Genomic DNA, 17,423 nt, shown 5'->3' on the forward strand with positions numbered 1-17,423 from the left:
ATGTCATAAAAATGCAGATAGATATAGTGGAGAGGAATTGCTTAGCTAGAGTGGGAAAGCATGCCTTCATCTGAAAATCTGCAAATAAGAAGCATATTTTACAGTTTGGTGCATTTACGGGGTGAACGAGTCGCCAGTTTTACAGTGGAGTCATGTGACTCCCTTAGCATTACACAGCTAGACCATCAGCAACATCAGGTCCATAGTAATCGTTCTTATTCTTAGTGCTGAATTGTTTTTTTTTTTTTACCTGTATAATGTTATGTAAGGCTAAGAAAAACAAGTTGCATTACTTATAACTTTCTGATAGGCTTCCCAGATAAAAATTAATTTAGCCTTTTCCCTTTTATGGGGGTTTTTGTTAAAAATACAAAATCATATATTTTAAACTTTTTCATAAAAAAATTTTAATCAAACAAGTAGCTGTGTTTATTTCAGTGGGGTAAATGTATTCTGGATCTTTGGTGCTCCGACATATCAAACTTCTTCTGTGCCCTCCTTGCTTTCTTGGGCCAGTGTAAGGTACACTACGAGGCCAAAAGTATGTGGACACCCCTTCTAATTAGTGAAAAACTTGAAACTCTCACTACCGAGTTCTAGACTGCCTCTGCAAGCGACGTCAGCACAAGAACTGTTCATCGGGAGCTTTGTGAAATGGGTTTCCATGGCCAAGCAGCCGTACCCAAACCTAAGATCACCATGCGCAATGCCAGACGTTGGCTGGATTGATATAAAGCACACCTCCATTGGGCTCTGGAGCAGTAGAAACACGTTCCCTGGAGTATGAATCACGCTTCACTATCTGACAGTCTGACAGACGAATTCGGGTTTGGCGAATGCCAGGAGAATGCTACCTGCCCTAATACGTAGTGCCAACTGAAAAGTTTGGTGGAGGAGGAATAATGGTCTGGGGCTGTTTTTCATTTCAGAGAAGCAGTGAACAGAGGGGTAACATGAATACAACATGAATATCCAGATGTGTCAGAGAACAGTGAATAACAGAAAGTTCACTAACTTTCTTATAAATAAAATCAGTGAGTGTTCTCTGTATCCCTTTTCAAGTGAATTTTTGGAGATAGATACTGCTCTTGTAGTGGCTGTCATTGAAAAGGAATGCCCTTTTTATAGAGGGAGTATTTGACAGTGCACGCTCCTGTATGTTGATTGGATGACAGCCTCAGTGTAAATAAAGAGGCAGAAACACTAAAGTAAGCTGCTAGGCCATTTATAATCATATATTCAGAAATATAATGAAATATAACTTGCATGGACTCTGGGAAATTAATGTACAATAAACACAGTGACACTGGGACTGAATAATGGATCAGAACACGCTCATAAACTCATCCTTTATTCATTATGCGGGATTATAATTAGATCATTGTCTTTAATGGAGACTGCATATAACATGTGTTCTCCTAGCCTCCAAAGGGAGAACAGTGGTTGTAGCCGTGCTTTTTTGGCAGTGGTTGTAACTGTGCTTTATTGGTAGGTACGTGTGCAGAGGAGCTTTCACATATTTTTCTCTGTTCTTGCTCTGTTTTCCTGGATACCGATTGAGTCTATTTTTATCGTGTGGTGTCAAATGAGATGTTGTACATTTAGGATGCAAAGAGCACTGACTGTGTTTGGTGTTGCGCGTGACAGACATCCATATGTTACACCTGTCTTTCCACATCGACAGGCTTTCTGAGAGCGTCCGCCGGCTGCGTTGTGTTCTGGGAGGGCATTAGCCTCTCTGTGGGGGGTCTCCTTACCCTACGGCGGGTCGGCTAACACGGCGTTTTCTTGCGCTCAGCGATTTCCTTCCACTGCTTAGCCCAGGCGGCTTAAGCGCCACGCGTTACCCGCCATCCATTACTGAAGCCCTGGCTCATCCGCGCCCTCGCTCGCCCTCACCCGTCTCCAGCACGCCGCCGTTGCTACGACGCCTGACCCCCGACGTCACTCACACGAGAGACCAATTAAGGGAAAAGGCTGCTGAGCTTGGACGGTGGCCCAGAATGATTTCCCCCCAAGGAGCACCCACTCTTCCCTCTTTCTCCCACCCCTCTCTTTCTCCCACTTCTCTCTCTTTCTCTCCAGCTTCTCTCTCTCTCTCCTCCACCCACAGTCTTTGTCAGGCTGGAACAGCTTCACGTGCTGTTGCTGGCTCCTTAATGCTCCCAACACCATGCAGCCTCTGTCACAGCACTTTGTGTGTGCCACTAATCTTAAATAGGTAATTACACAAAGAGTAAATTAAATTCCAAGCAGAAAAGAATAGTGCACAGCAGGGTTTTTTTTGCATCTGCAGACTGCATCAGCTGCTAGTAAATGTACAGGCTAATTGCCAAGGTACATTTTATTCACCTCTTCCTTACACAATATGCAGACCCTGTTGTAAATGCTAAATAACAGTCTTGTATATGACAGCACCATACACTCCGCCCCCGCCCCCTCCCCGTAGGAAAACCCACTGAAGATATTTCGCCGGGTATTACCTAAAACAAATACAATTACAGTGTGTTGTCTTCTGTCCTTTGTGACAGAAATAAATTAAATGTGGTCCCTGTATTTAACCAGATGCCTCAAACTAATGTTTACTCGGATGAGGTCACGCCCCCACGCGTCTAAAGTAGCTTATTTAAAAAGCTCACATGACGGAATGAAAACACCAATCACATTAATATTATTTTCAGTTAGATCCCTGAGAACGTTTAACTAATGACCTGGCCTGCTTGGAATACAAATCTTCGTCATTCAAATAGAATGGAAAAAGCAATAACAGTGATTTATGATATCTACTGTAGGGGCTCTTTTTACCAAATGGAGGCTCCCATTCAAAGTTGCATATCTGTCTTAGCCGTTTAGGCTTTATGAATGTGAGTTGCTTTGATATTCCCCACTTCACAGAAAGGAGTGCAATAAGAAAGAGAGTCTGACTGACTTTTCCCAGTAAAGCCCAAAGCAGACTTCCTTGTTGTCATCGAGTTAGTGGCTCTGTAAGGGTTATTGTTTGGCCAGTAGCACATATATGTGTGTGTGTATATATTATATACACACATTTTTTTTTTCCTCTGGATTAAGTAGTGCATAATGTCGCAGTGCAGGTTAAAAGGAACCTAGCTGTAGGGAGCACTGTCTTTCAAATGGAGTATTAAACTGAAGCTTTGACTCTGTGTGGTCAATTAAACATCCCACGGTGCTTATTGCAAACAGCACGCGTGGTGTCCTGGCCAAATGCCCAATTTGCTAATCATCCACCCCCCACTTGAAATTGCTCATTAAAATTCCTCGCTCGTGTTTGATTCCTGCTCTGGCAAAAACAGACTGTCCTTCACCACCCAGGTGGGTACTGGGTGTTAGTGCTGTATTAGTTAAGTTAGTCGCCTCACTTTAGAAGTGCTTTGAAATCCCGGGATGAAAGATGCTATTGAAATGCAGCTCATTGTTCTTGCGCTTGGCATACAGCTAACTGGAATATTGACCCACGCTGTATGCAATAATCACAGACAACAAATCAAGCAGAAATGAAATCATACCAAACTGGCAAAGATGAATCGCTTAAAATAAATAAGATCAGGAGAGGGAAAGCTGAAAGTAGAATATTTACTTTTTATTCCCTGTTATCGACAGTGTGTGTATTTTATTTATTTTCATGTTCAAGTCTTTTCTGGCCATTTGTTTGCAAGACCCACTGCTGCGTTCATGGCCTAGAAAATGGGCTATTCTTGGGCTAATGAAACATTCTTGTCCATTGTACAGTCCTCTGGCTTTATTTCGACTCAATTCGTACAGTCTAACCCTGCGGTGAACCAGTGTAGACCACACTGCGGCTGCCCTTTCTTTCCCCACCATAATCCAAGACACCTTAATCTGAAAACCCATAAATTACCAGCCCCCTCACTCTGAAAAAGGGGCAGCACGTGCAGTGATTTATCAGTGCTCTCTGCTAAAGAGAGAAGAGCCCTGTGATCCCCAGGCCTGTGTCCGTGCAGGGAGGGCCTGGCTCAAACAGGCACAAACAAAGCTGTCAATCAGGGGCGCGATTAGCGCTCGATGCTCAGGGGCTGGGGGGAGCACTGGTATGGAATAACAGGTGCAGTGCATCTGAGTCCTTTTGCCTTCCCGCTATAGAAATGAGTATTTTAACTGGATGAGAAAGCTTGAGAAAGAGTGATTATGGAATTGGAGAGAGTGAGAGGGAGAGTGAGAGTATGAGAGAGAGAGGGTACAGTATACACCTGGACTACTCTTTGTGAAGAGAAAGTCAGGAGCTTCTGGCAAAATGAGACTCTTCTCCACTGAAGTGACTAGCGCAGCTGATACGGGCTGTGGGCTGGTTAATTGCTTCTGTCAAGCCAACTCTATGTTTAACACACAGACAGGCCCACCTTCATGCTTTATAATCCCATCTCTCATATCGGCCGTTGATTGTATCTGTCTGGCGTGTCATTAATTTCCTGGGCGAGCTCCAACGACAACCTTAATGTCCTCGGTAAGTATTCTCCTGTTAGCTGCCTAATGCATCTGATTAATGTGACGTGAGATCCTCCTCGACGTTTATGATACCTTGAGGAATGGATGTGACAAAGAGTTTATAACTCAGAGCGGAGTCGTACCTTTGCCTGTGTTCTCGCGCGGTTCCTTATATAAACTGTCTATCCTTCTCTGGTGAGGACAGTAAACTGATTCACTCTGTGTATTAAAGTATCGATCAAGGAATGAGAGAACTAATAAAGCTCAGATTACGTGCGTCGGCTGTAAAGGGAGGTTTCATATGTAGTGCGTTCGATGATTGTTACTGCCAGTGTATTCTGAGGAGATTAGAATATCCCAGCAGGCAGTTAATTTGTTGAAGAGGTACCCCTGTGACTTACGGTTTGTTAATCAGGCTTACAGATTCAAATGTATTCATGTCTTTCCAAGCACATCTTTTAGTACCGACTCAACTCGATTTGACCTGACATGAAGCGGCGGGTGGGGGGTGATATGACATTATACTGTAGGAATGAGACCTTCAAGGCCTTAATTAGTAGGTTTTTATTATTAAATTTTCTTTAAACTAGTTGCTCATCCACACTGATCAGACTTGTGGGAAAGCTGAATACTTGTCCGCCGCTGCATGTCCACTAGGGGGCACAGCTGTATCTTCGGCATTATTCCACAGCTGTGGCTCCCGGCAACATCTGGAGAACTAGGGCCTGGCCCTGACAGTTATAGTACTGATTAACGATTTTACAGTCAGTGATCATCAATAATTTGCCTAAAGCCATTCTGGCAAATGTCAAGGATCCCAAGAGAAAAGCATTTCATTGATTTCCTCTGCTTTCTGAATTTCAGCAGTCTGTAAACAAAACTGCAGTTGAGGCAGATGACATTGGATTGAAAAAAAGAAGAACTATATTAGTGTTGAGGTCTTTGCTTCATTTAGAGCGAACTGAATGTGTGTTGTTTTTTTAAAGAAATATGGCGTGCGCAGTGGAAACAGCAGATTTACACATGCGTTTGGCAAGCTAGAATGTAATAAAAGACAAGCAGCAACAGGTTTAAATGATCAGAAATAGAGTGAACGACAAGGAGAAAAGAAAAATAAAAGAAAGACAGGAACTCAATCATGCTCCATTGTACATCTCGATAACTCCAACCGTCCACTGGAGATGTAGTGCTTCGGCTGTCAAAGTGAAGATATCAAAGGTGAGAGACACTTTTGAAGGTTCATTTGAAATGGACTCTTGGTTATCAGAGAGTAGCACGCTCTCATGATTGCTGGCCTGGGGCTGGCCCTCTCTCAGCGCTGTGTCTGCGGGCAGAGGGTCTTAACTACCACCAGAGAGCTGGAAGAGCTGTTATAAGGCTCCAGAAAGCCCTTCAGATCCTGCCTTTTCTGTGAAATAACACACGACAAAGGCATCAATGATTCTCCCCACTGATGCGGCACAGGCAAGCCGCACTGAAGATGGTGGGAGGCTGGGTTGGGTCTGTGAACAGCTTTAGATGCTTCCAGAACTGTTTGGAGAGCTGGTGTGCTCAATTGTGCATTCCAAAGAGCTCCTTGGATGCTTTTTCAGCGATTAGTGGCTAAATGCCTATTCCTTTCTGTTTATGTGTTGGAAATACACTGAAAACTCTTCTTTGTTGTGTTTCATTTCTGAAATAGCAAACTTCAGAAAGGCTGAATCACATTACACAGTGTGTTTTTCAATCTGTTGATTGTGACAACGTAAACGCGAAACATGTTCATTTTTTCAGTGTACTGTGTATGTGGCATTACATCAGCTTGGACTCGGGGGGTGCTGAAGCTGCTAGCCTCTCCCCTCAAAGTCCTTTATGGTGTGCGCTTTATCTTTGTTGTGTGCATGAGCACCTCAGAGGGGTCTGAGGGAGATTCAAGAGGGGGATGAAAGGAGCATAAAGGGACATTGGCCAGCTCGACTGGAGAAGGAACCAAATCGCAATGTCCTGCTTAATGGTGAATGGGTAAATGGAGTCTGAAATGCAGTTTCCTGTGCAAATGATTCCAATGTATTTTTTTAGTACATTAATTATTGTGCGAAGATTCTCCCTCTCTCTCTCACACTCCCTCTCTTCTCTCTTTCTCTCTCTATCTCTGTCTATTTCTCTGTCCTCCTCTTCATCTTCCATGTGCAGAGTAGCCCTGGGCCTTAACTCTACAAGCCTTGTTTAACGTACCCATGCGCTCAATTCAAAGACATACCCCACCCCCCACCCCCCACCCCACACCCCCCACCTTACCCTCTGTAGTCACAAATGAGTAGTTGCAGGGGCTATTCGTGGACAAGCATAGCTTTCATCTGCTGCCTCAAACGAAATAATCACATGACAAAAAAAGATAAGAAATTGTAGCAAGGATATGTGGGGGTCCATATCTCATGCTGGTCAGAAAGGCTTGACCCAGTTAAGACCATTGTGATCAAGTTTGGGGACCTGCCTTACGACATTGGTTGGATGAAGATCCCCCTGAGATGACAGAAGATAGCAAAATGGCTCCTGCACTGATTGTATCTCCGTGGAGTTGTTGTACTCAGAGTGGCAATGCCAGGAAAGGGTGTGCTGTGTGAATTTGCAGGTAGTGACAGGGCTTGACACCTGGCCACTCAGTTCCATTCCCCACAAGGCAGTGCAGTCATGGATCAGTGAAGCAGGAGCCAGCTCCTGTTGGACACCACTTTCCTCTGTCTGAGCACAGAGACCACATCCCACAGAAAACCTGTTCTGGTTTCCAGTCCAAGAAATCCTGCCTTTCTCAGGTTAACGCAAAGATTTTGCCTATTAACGTTCATATTATGTGATGTTACCTCTTTTGTTATGTTAATTTCTTTCCTTGTTCACTTTACCAATGTGCTGTTGAACTCGCTGTCTTTGTATTTTAATCTCACAGTAAACATTGTTCTTTTTTGCCTACACTGTTCATTTGCAGGTGCCTTTACCTGACAGCTTCTGATTCTTTCTGGTACATTCTATTGGCTGTTTGTTCAGCTGGATTTTCCAATGGAGCCACAGGGAGAAATTGCATTGTACCCACACCTGCAATTTTACCCAGTGTTTCTCCTAGGGCTTTTTACAGTATGTCCCCGCTCCCAGTAGTCTAAGGTTTTGTTTAAAAGAGCAGCATGAGTGATGGTAACCCACCTTTCCTGTCTTCCTCCTCTCTCTGTTCCCGCTCAGGTGTCGGACAGGTGCGACTACGTCTTCGTGAACGGGAAGGAGATGAGGGGCAAGGTCAAGATAGCGGTGAACTTCACCTACAGCTACCTGAGCGCCCAGCTGGAGATGACCGTGTGGATCCCCCGCCTCCCCCTGCAGATCGAGGTGTCCGACTCCGAGCTCAGCCAGATCAAGGGCTGGAGGGTGCCCATCGTGGCCAGCAATCAAAGGTGCGTCACCCCCTGCCCCCCCACGTCCCTTCCATCTGGCCCACATTAGGCTGTGCCATGCAACCCTGTTCATCTCTGTCCTCCTCTGTGGGTGCCAAATCTCACCACCCTCTAACTGCTCCCTATTGTAATCAGGGTGTCCCGGGCACTCTCAATGCACACGGACCTCCGGGCTCATCTTTCCCACAGCCGTTAACTTTCTCTTTACTTGGATACCACTGGGGGAAGGAAAGAGGGAGTGCTCGCTCACCTTGTGTCATCTGCAAGCTGGAATACCCATGCCCAAATTCTGATCCCCCCCCCGTCCCGTCTCCCCTGACTGAGTTTACAGGCAGCTGCTCCCCCCCGCTCCATTCCAGTGGCTGATTTCATACTGTGTCTCCTGTGCGCAACAGAGCAGACTGCTGCTTCACACACACAGGACCGAACATGCACAGAATATCAACACACTAAGTTTTTCCTTTTTTTGTCAACACAGATTTAAAAGCCTTTTAAAAAAATAAAATAAAATAGTGCTCAGTGTTCATTCAGATTTGCTCCATTATATTTAATGCGATTAGAGCAAATGAAATGAATAGTCTTTTCCCTGTCACGGGCGGAATAAAGTTTAGATTCACATTTCCCCAAATTGATATTCATACTGGCTTCACATATGTAATATTCTACACTTGTAATTCATATCAGACGGAGGAGAAAAGAGAAATGAGCGCGTGCTTTAATTGAAATGGAAGTGAAGGTAGCGTTTGCTATGTAAATTAGCCACGCAGGCTTCTCCTGTGACATTTCCACTGTAATTCAAATTTACACAACTTTTGAGGCAGAAAAGGGCATTAATTGACACGATTGTTCCCCCTAGTCGAGGAAATTTACTCTGTCCAGTTCAATATCCATTTCGTCCAATTTAGTGCTTCGGGTCAAACACCCTCCTCCCATTTCTTTCTTTGTGAAAGTATCCTGGTGGTTTAATACACGGCACTCACGGCATTGCTCGAAAATTGCTGTAGCGTGAGCATGACAGTCACACTCAATCGTACAGAAGTGTGTTGTACTTCCTGCGCTAAGTTTGTGTAGATATAATAATCCAGTCTAAAAATGCTACCCAGTAGCATGCAGCTCCCTGTCACCACAGAACCAAGTGGAGAGGCCCAGTCCATTTTAATGGATTTGCATATGATCCAAACAGATGACTATACTGTATCTAAGCCACTGAACGCGGAGGCTGCCAGATCTGCTTCCCCTGCTGCTTTGGCCACACCCCCCAACTACGCACACATGGCGACCACCTTCAGTTGTGCAAAGGAGTTCCTCCCTTCAGGGGATGTGGGCATGCGGTACGTGAGCGATGTGCAACTTGTCATCGTGACATTCCCGCTTTACTGCGCCGTTGTTGTTGTCATGTTGTAATGGCTTTCATCACAGTCGGCTTTAACAAGCAGTGAAATAGCGTTGGGTCACTGCAGCGCATTCCTGAATCTGTATTGTTTAAATGCCAGAATTGTTTGTCCTTGATTGCTGACCTTGTCCAAGTAGTTATACCTTTTCTTTCACAGCAATATGTGTTTCTACTCCATAGCATTTAATATATGAGGCTCAATATCCGAGGAACAGAAATGCCAGACCGCATTTCTTCTTGTAGGACCTTCATAGTGGACCCTCACACTTGTAGACCTTCACTTCTTTGTAAGCATTGGAGCTACTGCAATACTATACAAAACTAGCAGGGCAAGGCAATGCCACGGCTCTGGCATTAACATGCGAATGCGAATCCAGGACTAGCAAAGTGAATAAAACGCTCTCTGAATCAGGCTGTTCCCAGGGTTGTATTTGTTCATTAGATTATCCTCTGATTTGATTTGAAATCTCTGAGCAGCGCTGTAGCGCAGATTAGACCCGGAGAGCGATACCAGCGGTGTAGGCCCCGAGATCCATCAGCTGATAATGTCAGGCAGGAGGGCACCTTAGACGCCTTTCCCCAGCCTGCTCTGAGTGCTGCTGCCATGTTAGCTGAACGTTGCTTCCGAATCTCTCCGGGCATCGGACTCCTAAAAAAGATTGCGTTTGAATCGAAACATCCAAACAAAAGAGAGTCTGGCATAATGAGTTCTTAAGAGCCGTTTCTCCTTTTTTTCCCGAAGGCCAGAAATGTAAAAATCGTTCACCAGCCGCACAAATTAAAGTTTACTGTGGACGGATATTATTAATGGGAGTTCTTGCTGCTACAGTTGTTATAACCTGTTGTTTACATCAGCACCGAGGGTCAGCGAAAAAAGCTTTTGAATCATTAATTGAACAACCCTGGAAGTATTGATTGTCTTCAGCTTGTCTTTGATTGTTCTACACGATTAGCACTTTCTAGTTCTGTAGGCAGTTGCTTTTTACTTTGTTGTTTTTTATATGATGCCATTACCTTTGTAACCTCAAAACACTTCACACAAAATTATAATTATGGCTGAAAGATTTGTTTGGCCTTAAGACCAACCGATAATCTCTGCATTAAATCAAAGTATATTTAAAATAACACAGTTTCTTAGTTTTAATTGAAATATTAAATTTTAAGTGTGGAAAGGTATCGCTGTGTCATTAAATTCAATCAAGTGAAAAATCATGGCAGCTGCAGGTGGGTGATGCTTACTGAAATTTGCATGCTTGATAATCATGCAAAACAATCAAAAAACAGCTCACAAGGGTTATTGGTGAAAAAATAAAGTCGTTTTTTTTTTTTGTTTACCACCTCCGTTTTAAGCCCGTGAACTTCCAGTGCAGTCGACGGATGAACAGATCTCTCGTGTTCCGTATGCTGTCACTGCTGGGCCTGAACCCCTTCCCCCAAATCCCGTTTAATTTCCAGACCCTTTCCGGCAATCCGAACGGAGCGTTTATAGAAGGTGGAAAGAGGACATCCTCTGACTGGCTCGAGGCGAGGCTGGTGATGCTGAATGGCAGCTCTGACAGACATCACTTGGCGAGCAGCGCTGTCCGTTTGATCGCGCGGTGCTGTAAATGTCATAACTGTTAGCCCCCGGCCTTTTGTGTTGCGTCGTCTCGATGCATAAATCAAAGCCGCGATATTAACCTCCCCGCGTTTGACGCTCGGGTAGCCAGGGCCTCATTAAGCCTAATGGAGGTTGTCAATTTAATTTCCTCCCAACGCCGGCTTTCGCACCGGCAGCGCGCGGAGTAATAACGGTGCCGAACGCCAGGCGATGCCCCCTGATTACACCTGACATGCCGTCCCCGGAGGCGTGTAACGCCACCACGCTACCATGTCACGGGCGCAATCTTTTCCCCATTCTACAGATTTCTGTTGTTCTCGTTGCTATGGAAAACGTAGAGGGTAGCTACGAAGGGCCTTTACAGTCAGATGGCGACGTTTGCCCTTTAAAGTGCTACATTTGCATTCTAAAGGAAATGCCGCGGTAAAGAAGGATGGTCCAAGTTGGATTATCTTTTTTTTTTTTTTTTCCCATTTTTATTAAGTTTTTTGTCCTTGCCAGTATCGACGTTGTATCTGTGGGTTTGACCATTTTACCGTGACTGGATACTTGAAGTGGGGCTGAAGGTTGTTTTCCTGCTGTTCCAGGTCTGCACGGGACAGTGAGGATGACGACGATGAAGACAGGCGAGGGCGGGGCTGCACGTTGCAGTACCAGAACGCCATGGTCCGCGTTCTCACGCACTTCGTGGCCGAGCCCACCGATCCTCGTGGTCAGCTGACCTTCATGCTTGGCAGCGATTGGCAGGTGGACATCACTGACGTGGTGTGGGACTTCTTGAAGGTGGAGAATCCGCAGATTGCCCAGCTGCAGGACAGCAGGGTGCTGGTGGGGCTGGACGTGGGCATGACCACCATCCAGGTACTGTGAGAGGGGATCCTGAAGCAGGGATGGGGAAGAAAACTGCTAGAGGGAGGTCCACGGAGAGGGAGTCCCTGTCAGAGATAGTGACAGACAGGTGGACACAGAGAAGGAGGGACAGAGGGATGAAAAGGACAGAGGGGGAGGCCACTGGGAGAGAGACAGAGAGAAGGGGGGAAAGGCAGAAAGAAGAAGGGTATTATGCGCAAGAAAGAGAGGAGACAAAAAACAGCGAGGGAGGACCCTGTGAGCAGAATAAAGAGACAGAGTGAGAAAGGAAAGCAAGATAGTGAAAGGGAAAGGGAGATGAGAAGCCGGGGTGGTGTTCGTCAGTCCTAACCATGTGGTCCATATAATGTTCAGACGATGGTCGATAATATGCCCCAGCCAGGATGTAGTTTATTTGCACTGCTGAAGCATTTTCAGTTTGCCAGGCTTTTCACAGGTTATATACTGTACGGTTCCTAGAACTGTTGTTGGATTGAGCCTCACTTTAAAGGAAAACGATTTCGCGTTTTTAAAGAGCCATGCTCTCCCGAAGCTTTTATCATCAGCCAGTCATTTGTGGCAGATTGCGTGCAATTTCCACCAGGGGTGGGGGAAGAAAGCGTGTCTCTCATGAATGGCCCACTTTCCCTTGTCCATCTCCCTTGGATGGGGGGGAGGGAGAAATAGCCATCGGTTAATGGCACGTATGTGTCAAGCCTGCCGCTCCAACATCACATCTTCATTCATCTGTTTGCTGCCAGACACCATCGCCACCATTAGGATCTATATCTGTGCCCAAAACAGTGTTTGTGTGAGCGAATCTGAGCTCGCAGACTCCAAACCGTCAGCCCACCTCCCCAAGGCCCACAGCTCAGAAAACGGTAAATAACGATAAAGTCCCCTCCTCAAAAGAGCTTCAGAGCTCTCTCTCCTTTGTCATCTTCTGTTACAGACGGAGTTATCGACGTTGCTGTTAGAGAATTATTTAACAGCAAAATTGCCTATTGATTGAGGCCGAAGATTTGAAACTTGGCCCATGCTGGTGAGGGAGGCTCCATTTGAGCCAATTGACAGAAATCAAAATCCGATAAAAGGCACAATAACAGGTGGAATTAGGTGCAGCATGGCTGGAAAGAGGCCAGGGGAAATCGAAGTGGGGGGGAAGGGGGGTGTGCAAGGCCTCCTGGAACATTCCAGCATCATCTCTCTCCTTGGGCATCAGCATTGACTCTCAAGTAGCATTCAACAAGAGCTGGTGACTCAGGGACTGTCATTACAGTGGATCCTCTTGACATTAACATAGTCAGAGATTCGCTTTATTTCGATAATAGGAAACCATCTGTAAACGTAGCTCACTTGCCTTCGTGAGAATTTTTTATTGTGGTGGTAATGCCGCAATCCTGGATATGTCCTACTGTAGGTCTCTCTGATCAGCATAGGTTTACATGCCTCAATCCTAGCACATGGTCTTCTGCATTCATTTAGCCTAATGATCGATTCAGTTGTGTAATTAAGGGGTTGGAAGGAACAAGGCTAATGAGGCCTCTTCAATAATGCACCAGAGGGAGTCCTGTAGCTTTTTTATTGCTGGCGTACGGGACATTATTGTGAGTGTCAGACTGGGGTTTAAAATTCAACAATGGGGAAACTTTAAGGCCACATCTGGGCCTGCCATCTTTTGCTCAAGTAGAGCCCTCTGTCACTGGTTCCAAGGGAATGACGGAGACATCATTAGAGAAAAGTTACTATGCATGCAGGAAGGTGCTCAAGTCCAACCTTTTGTTTGGATTGTATCAAGAATTTTCATGTAGTTGGTCAAGACAGTTGTTCATGTTCCACGACGGGATTCCAGGTTACTGTGTACTAAGAATAACAACTTCATATAATTACTTCATATAAGTTCAAATAATTACCCCAGTATCTCACTATATTGTGCCTGTAATGTATAGGGAATAAGGTAACAGGACATTGCATAATGTGTGTGTGTGTGTGTGTGTGTGTGTGTTTGCGTGATGGATCAGGTGATGTCCCCCCTATCAGACTCCATCCTGGCTGAGAAGACAGTGACGGTGCTGGATGACAAAGTGACCATCACAGAGCTGGGTGTGCAGCTGGTCTCTGGCCTCTCCCTCTCCCTGCAGCTCAGCCCAGGAAGTAACAGGGCCATCGTTGCCACGGCTATCACGCAGGAAGTGCTGCAAAGCCCTAAACAGGTAGCTACCATTTCACCCTCCACACTCGAAAAAAGGACACCATGCCACAACATTCCTGCAGGGTTCTCTCAGTGCCAGTCAAAATGATTCTAACCAATAAAGCATCCAAGCTGTGTCTGTCCTAATAAAGAGAGCCACAATTTGTTTGTTCACTCATTCACTCAAATTTGGGTTCACTCATTATTTAATTTTCTCAGTATTATAATGTCCTACATTAACTCTGGTGAAAGCTGAAGAATGGCAGAGCATGCTCTCCTCTTAGGGCCTTTTCTGGAAAGGAGACAAATGTTTAATCTCCGAAAGGATAAGTAGGGCGCTGCTGGAGAATTATGAGTCGAGAGGCCCTCCCTATGCTGTCCTCTTCTGTCCCCCACTTGAGATGGTGAGGGGGCAAAAAGCAAAGGACAGGGCTGAGGCCCAGTTATCTTGTGGATCTCTGAGTGTCCACTGCTGGGATAAGCAGACAGTAATTCCCCCACTCCATAATTAGAAAGCACGTGGAGGGGATCTCTTGATGAATTCCCAGGGATTTGCCAAGTGGGCGTATTGGAGAGCAAATTGCAGAATCGCAGTAAAAAGGACTTAGACTGCACGCGTCTCCGAAATCCCCATTTACATTAAAGTTCGGCTAACAAGGCTAAAAGATTTTTCCTGAATCTTTTAATCTGTCTTTTTTGCCTTCCCTTGATAGAGTTGAAATAAGTAGATAAGCTGAACTGGCTGTAAGGCTGATCAGTAGTTCTGTCTCACAACGTATTATATACTTTTTCCCCCATCTCGTTTTAACTTCCAAAACTTGTCTTCCAAATTTAATACATTCTTTTGACATGCTCGCCTGTGTGTATTTCAGATTTGATCACAGTGTACCCTTAATGCATAATGCAGTGTTGAAAATAGAATTATTTTGATGTTGAAGGCTATCTTCGAGTCTTAATTGATTATAAAACATGATAAGAGGAGAGCTTTTATGCTGCTTTTAAGCTGCTGTCAAAATATTTGAAGAAATCAAGCTTTGAGAGAGCAGAGCATGTCATTTGCACGAAAAGGAAAAGGAAGGCAAGGGAAATATTTGATGCGTTTAACTAAGCTGTTCTACAATTCCTAAAGAGTACTGAGTTTTCTGATTCATTTAATGAAATAATGGAGTAGACCCATTTCATTTTTTACTTAAGAGTGCTAAGCACATAAAGAGTATTTAGGTTAAAACTGTTATAACAAATGAATAAATGGACTTAAGATATGTCTTTATTATCCATATATAATCTGAGGTGTATTTAACATGACATATTTAGTAATAATGCTTCTGTCGTGGTCATTTTGTTATGATGTTTTAACTTTCATTTTCTTAAGTAGGATATGTTATTTTAGCTCTTGGTAATACACTGTGGTGTAAGAAAAGGGAGAAGGGGCAGACTTGTGGACAAATGCGAGAATGTGTTGTTTAGTGTGTGATGGTGGTGTCTGTGTTACTGCAGGAGGCTTTAATTAGTGCCTGGCTTCAGTTCAGCGATGGCTCCATGGCCCCTCTGGATCTCTACAGCCCAGACTACTTCGTATTGACGGCCACCTCCTTGGATGAGGAGGTGGTGACCGTGCGCCAGGATCCTGCGTGGAAGTGGCCGGTCATTGTGACCGAGGCGGAAGGCCAGGGCCTGCTGGTCAGGGTGGAGATGACCGTTTGCGAGCCCTGCCAGAAGTCCAAGCGCCGGAGCGTGCTGGCCGCCGGCAACGGCAACATCCGGGTCAAGTTCGGCCAAAGCGACGGCTCCTCCAGGGCCAGTGACTACGGGCCCGAGGGCGAGGAGCTGGAGAACCACGCCAGTGACCGCCGGCAGCGACCGCACCTGCAGGACCGAACGGGGCTGGACAACCATTACTACGGCAGCTCCATCTCGGACATGGAGGACGGCGTCATGCGGCGGATCACCACCACCACCAAGACGGCCATTGTCAGGAGGCCCAACGGGGACAAGCTCTCGGATGACGGCGGCCAGATCCAGAGCATCCCCATTGACTTCTCGGACTTTCCGGCGCAGGTGGACCTCCCACGCGGCCGCAACATGGAGGACGACCTGGTGCAGACGCCCCGCGGGCTGACGGACCTGGAGATCGGCATGTACGCCCTGCTGGGCGTCTTCTGCCTGGCCATCCTGGTCTTCCTCATCAACTGCATCTCCTACGCCCTCAAGTACCGCCACAAGGAGCTGTCACTGGAGGGGCAGGAGGCCATGAACCACGCCCACGACTGGGTGTGGCTGGGAAATGAGGCGGAGCTTCTGGAGAGCCATGGCAGCCTCTCTCCGCAGCAGGATGAGCACACGACCATGATGGACTCGAGCGCGGGCTTCGAGGAGGGCAGCCACTTGCTCAACGGGGGCCAGAAGAACGTCCAGGGCCAGGTTCACCGGTCAGCTGACTCCAGCTGTCCAGGCAAGGACCACAAAGGCGATTCCCCTACCACAAAGAGGAAGCGTGTCAAGTTCACCACGTTCACCACCATCCCCCCGGACAATGGCTGCCCGTCCATCAACCCCAACATTCTGGGGCACAGTGAAGACATTAAATGGGTTTGCCAGGACATTGAACTTGGGGATTCCAAAGAGCTTCGGAACTACATGGAGAGATTAAATGACAATGCTTTAAAGGATGTTGCGTAGTGCATTTGGTGGACCAATGGATAAGTCACCCTTATGCCTTTCAGAGTGAGGAGATGGACCTGAGCGGTTATGCGAAACCTGAAGCAAATGGTACCTCATCATGACAACAAGATGGAACTTTCAGTGTGACTTGTTGCCATGGGAACTGCCAAAGGGCCATTCATCCTGACTTAAGAAAAAAAGGAAAAAGGAAATAAATCACAATGAAACCACCATGGGAAAACACAAACCTGAATATAGGAAATGTGAAATGATCTAGAACATTTGGTTTTGTTGTTTAATTTGTTTATTAATATGTTGTTTTCTTCTAATCCTCATTACAGATGTGTTTTTAAATTCCAATCACAGTTTTTTTATATATACGTATATGTATGGATTTAATTTTTGGTCCTTGTGTAGTTTAAATCAGATCTCCACATTCCCCTGTTCTGCATACGCACACGGTATGTGAAACAATATGCAGATGATGACTTGTAGATTTGAGAATGTAATATTGCTAAATATTCAAGTTGTAAATAAAGTGCGCATAGAACCGTTTATCAACGTTTTGACAAATTTTTGTAATGTTTTCAAGATTGTTTTTCTACTCCACTGATCGTCATATTTAGCTTTTCAGTATTGTTTTTGTTTCCATCATACATGACATCATACATGCTTGTGTCTTATTCAAAGGTATACCAGTCATAAGAGCCCCTTTTTAACTGATTGAAGGCACCAATAAAAAGCTCTGTACATAGCCCAGAATTGTCCCTCTATAAATGAAACTCGATTGTATTGTTGCTCTGTAAATTGTATTTTCATATATATCATTTGAAGAACATACAACGGTAG

The 17,423-nt window shown here is 45.4% G+C and overlaps 1 protein-coding gene across 3 annotated transcripts in view; it reads left to right on the forward strand.

Moving 5' to 3' along the window:
• si:dkeyp-14d3.1 (transmembrane protein 132C) overlaps positions 1–17,129 on the forward strand; it is a 167,917-nt gene extending 150,788 nt beyond the window's left edge. For all 3 annotated transcript variants that reach the window (XM_064353993.1, XM_064353990.1, XM_064353991.1), the window contains 4 exons: positions 7,672–7,880; positions 11,461–11,734; positions 13,744–13,935; positions 15,411–17,129. In XM_064353993.1, coding sequence (XP_064210063.1) covers positions 7,672–7,880; positions 11,461–11,734; positions 13,744–13,935; positions 15,411–16,592 — 1,857 coding nt within the window. In that variant the 3' untranslated portion in view covers positions 16,593–17,129. The remainder of the gene's footprint in view (positions 1–7,671; positions 7,881–11,460; positions 11,735–13,743; positions 13,936–15,410) is intronic.
• Positions 17,130–17,423: the final 294 nt, after the last annotated feature.

This window comes from Anguilla rostrata, chromosome 10 (assembly GCF_018555375.3).
Source record: "Anguilla rostrata isolate EN2019 chromosome 10, ASM1855537v3, whole genome shotgun sequence".
Taxonomy (NCBI): domain Eukaryota; kingdom Metazoa; phylum Chordata; class Actinopteri; order Anguilliformes; family Anguillidae; genus Anguilla; species Anguilla rostrata.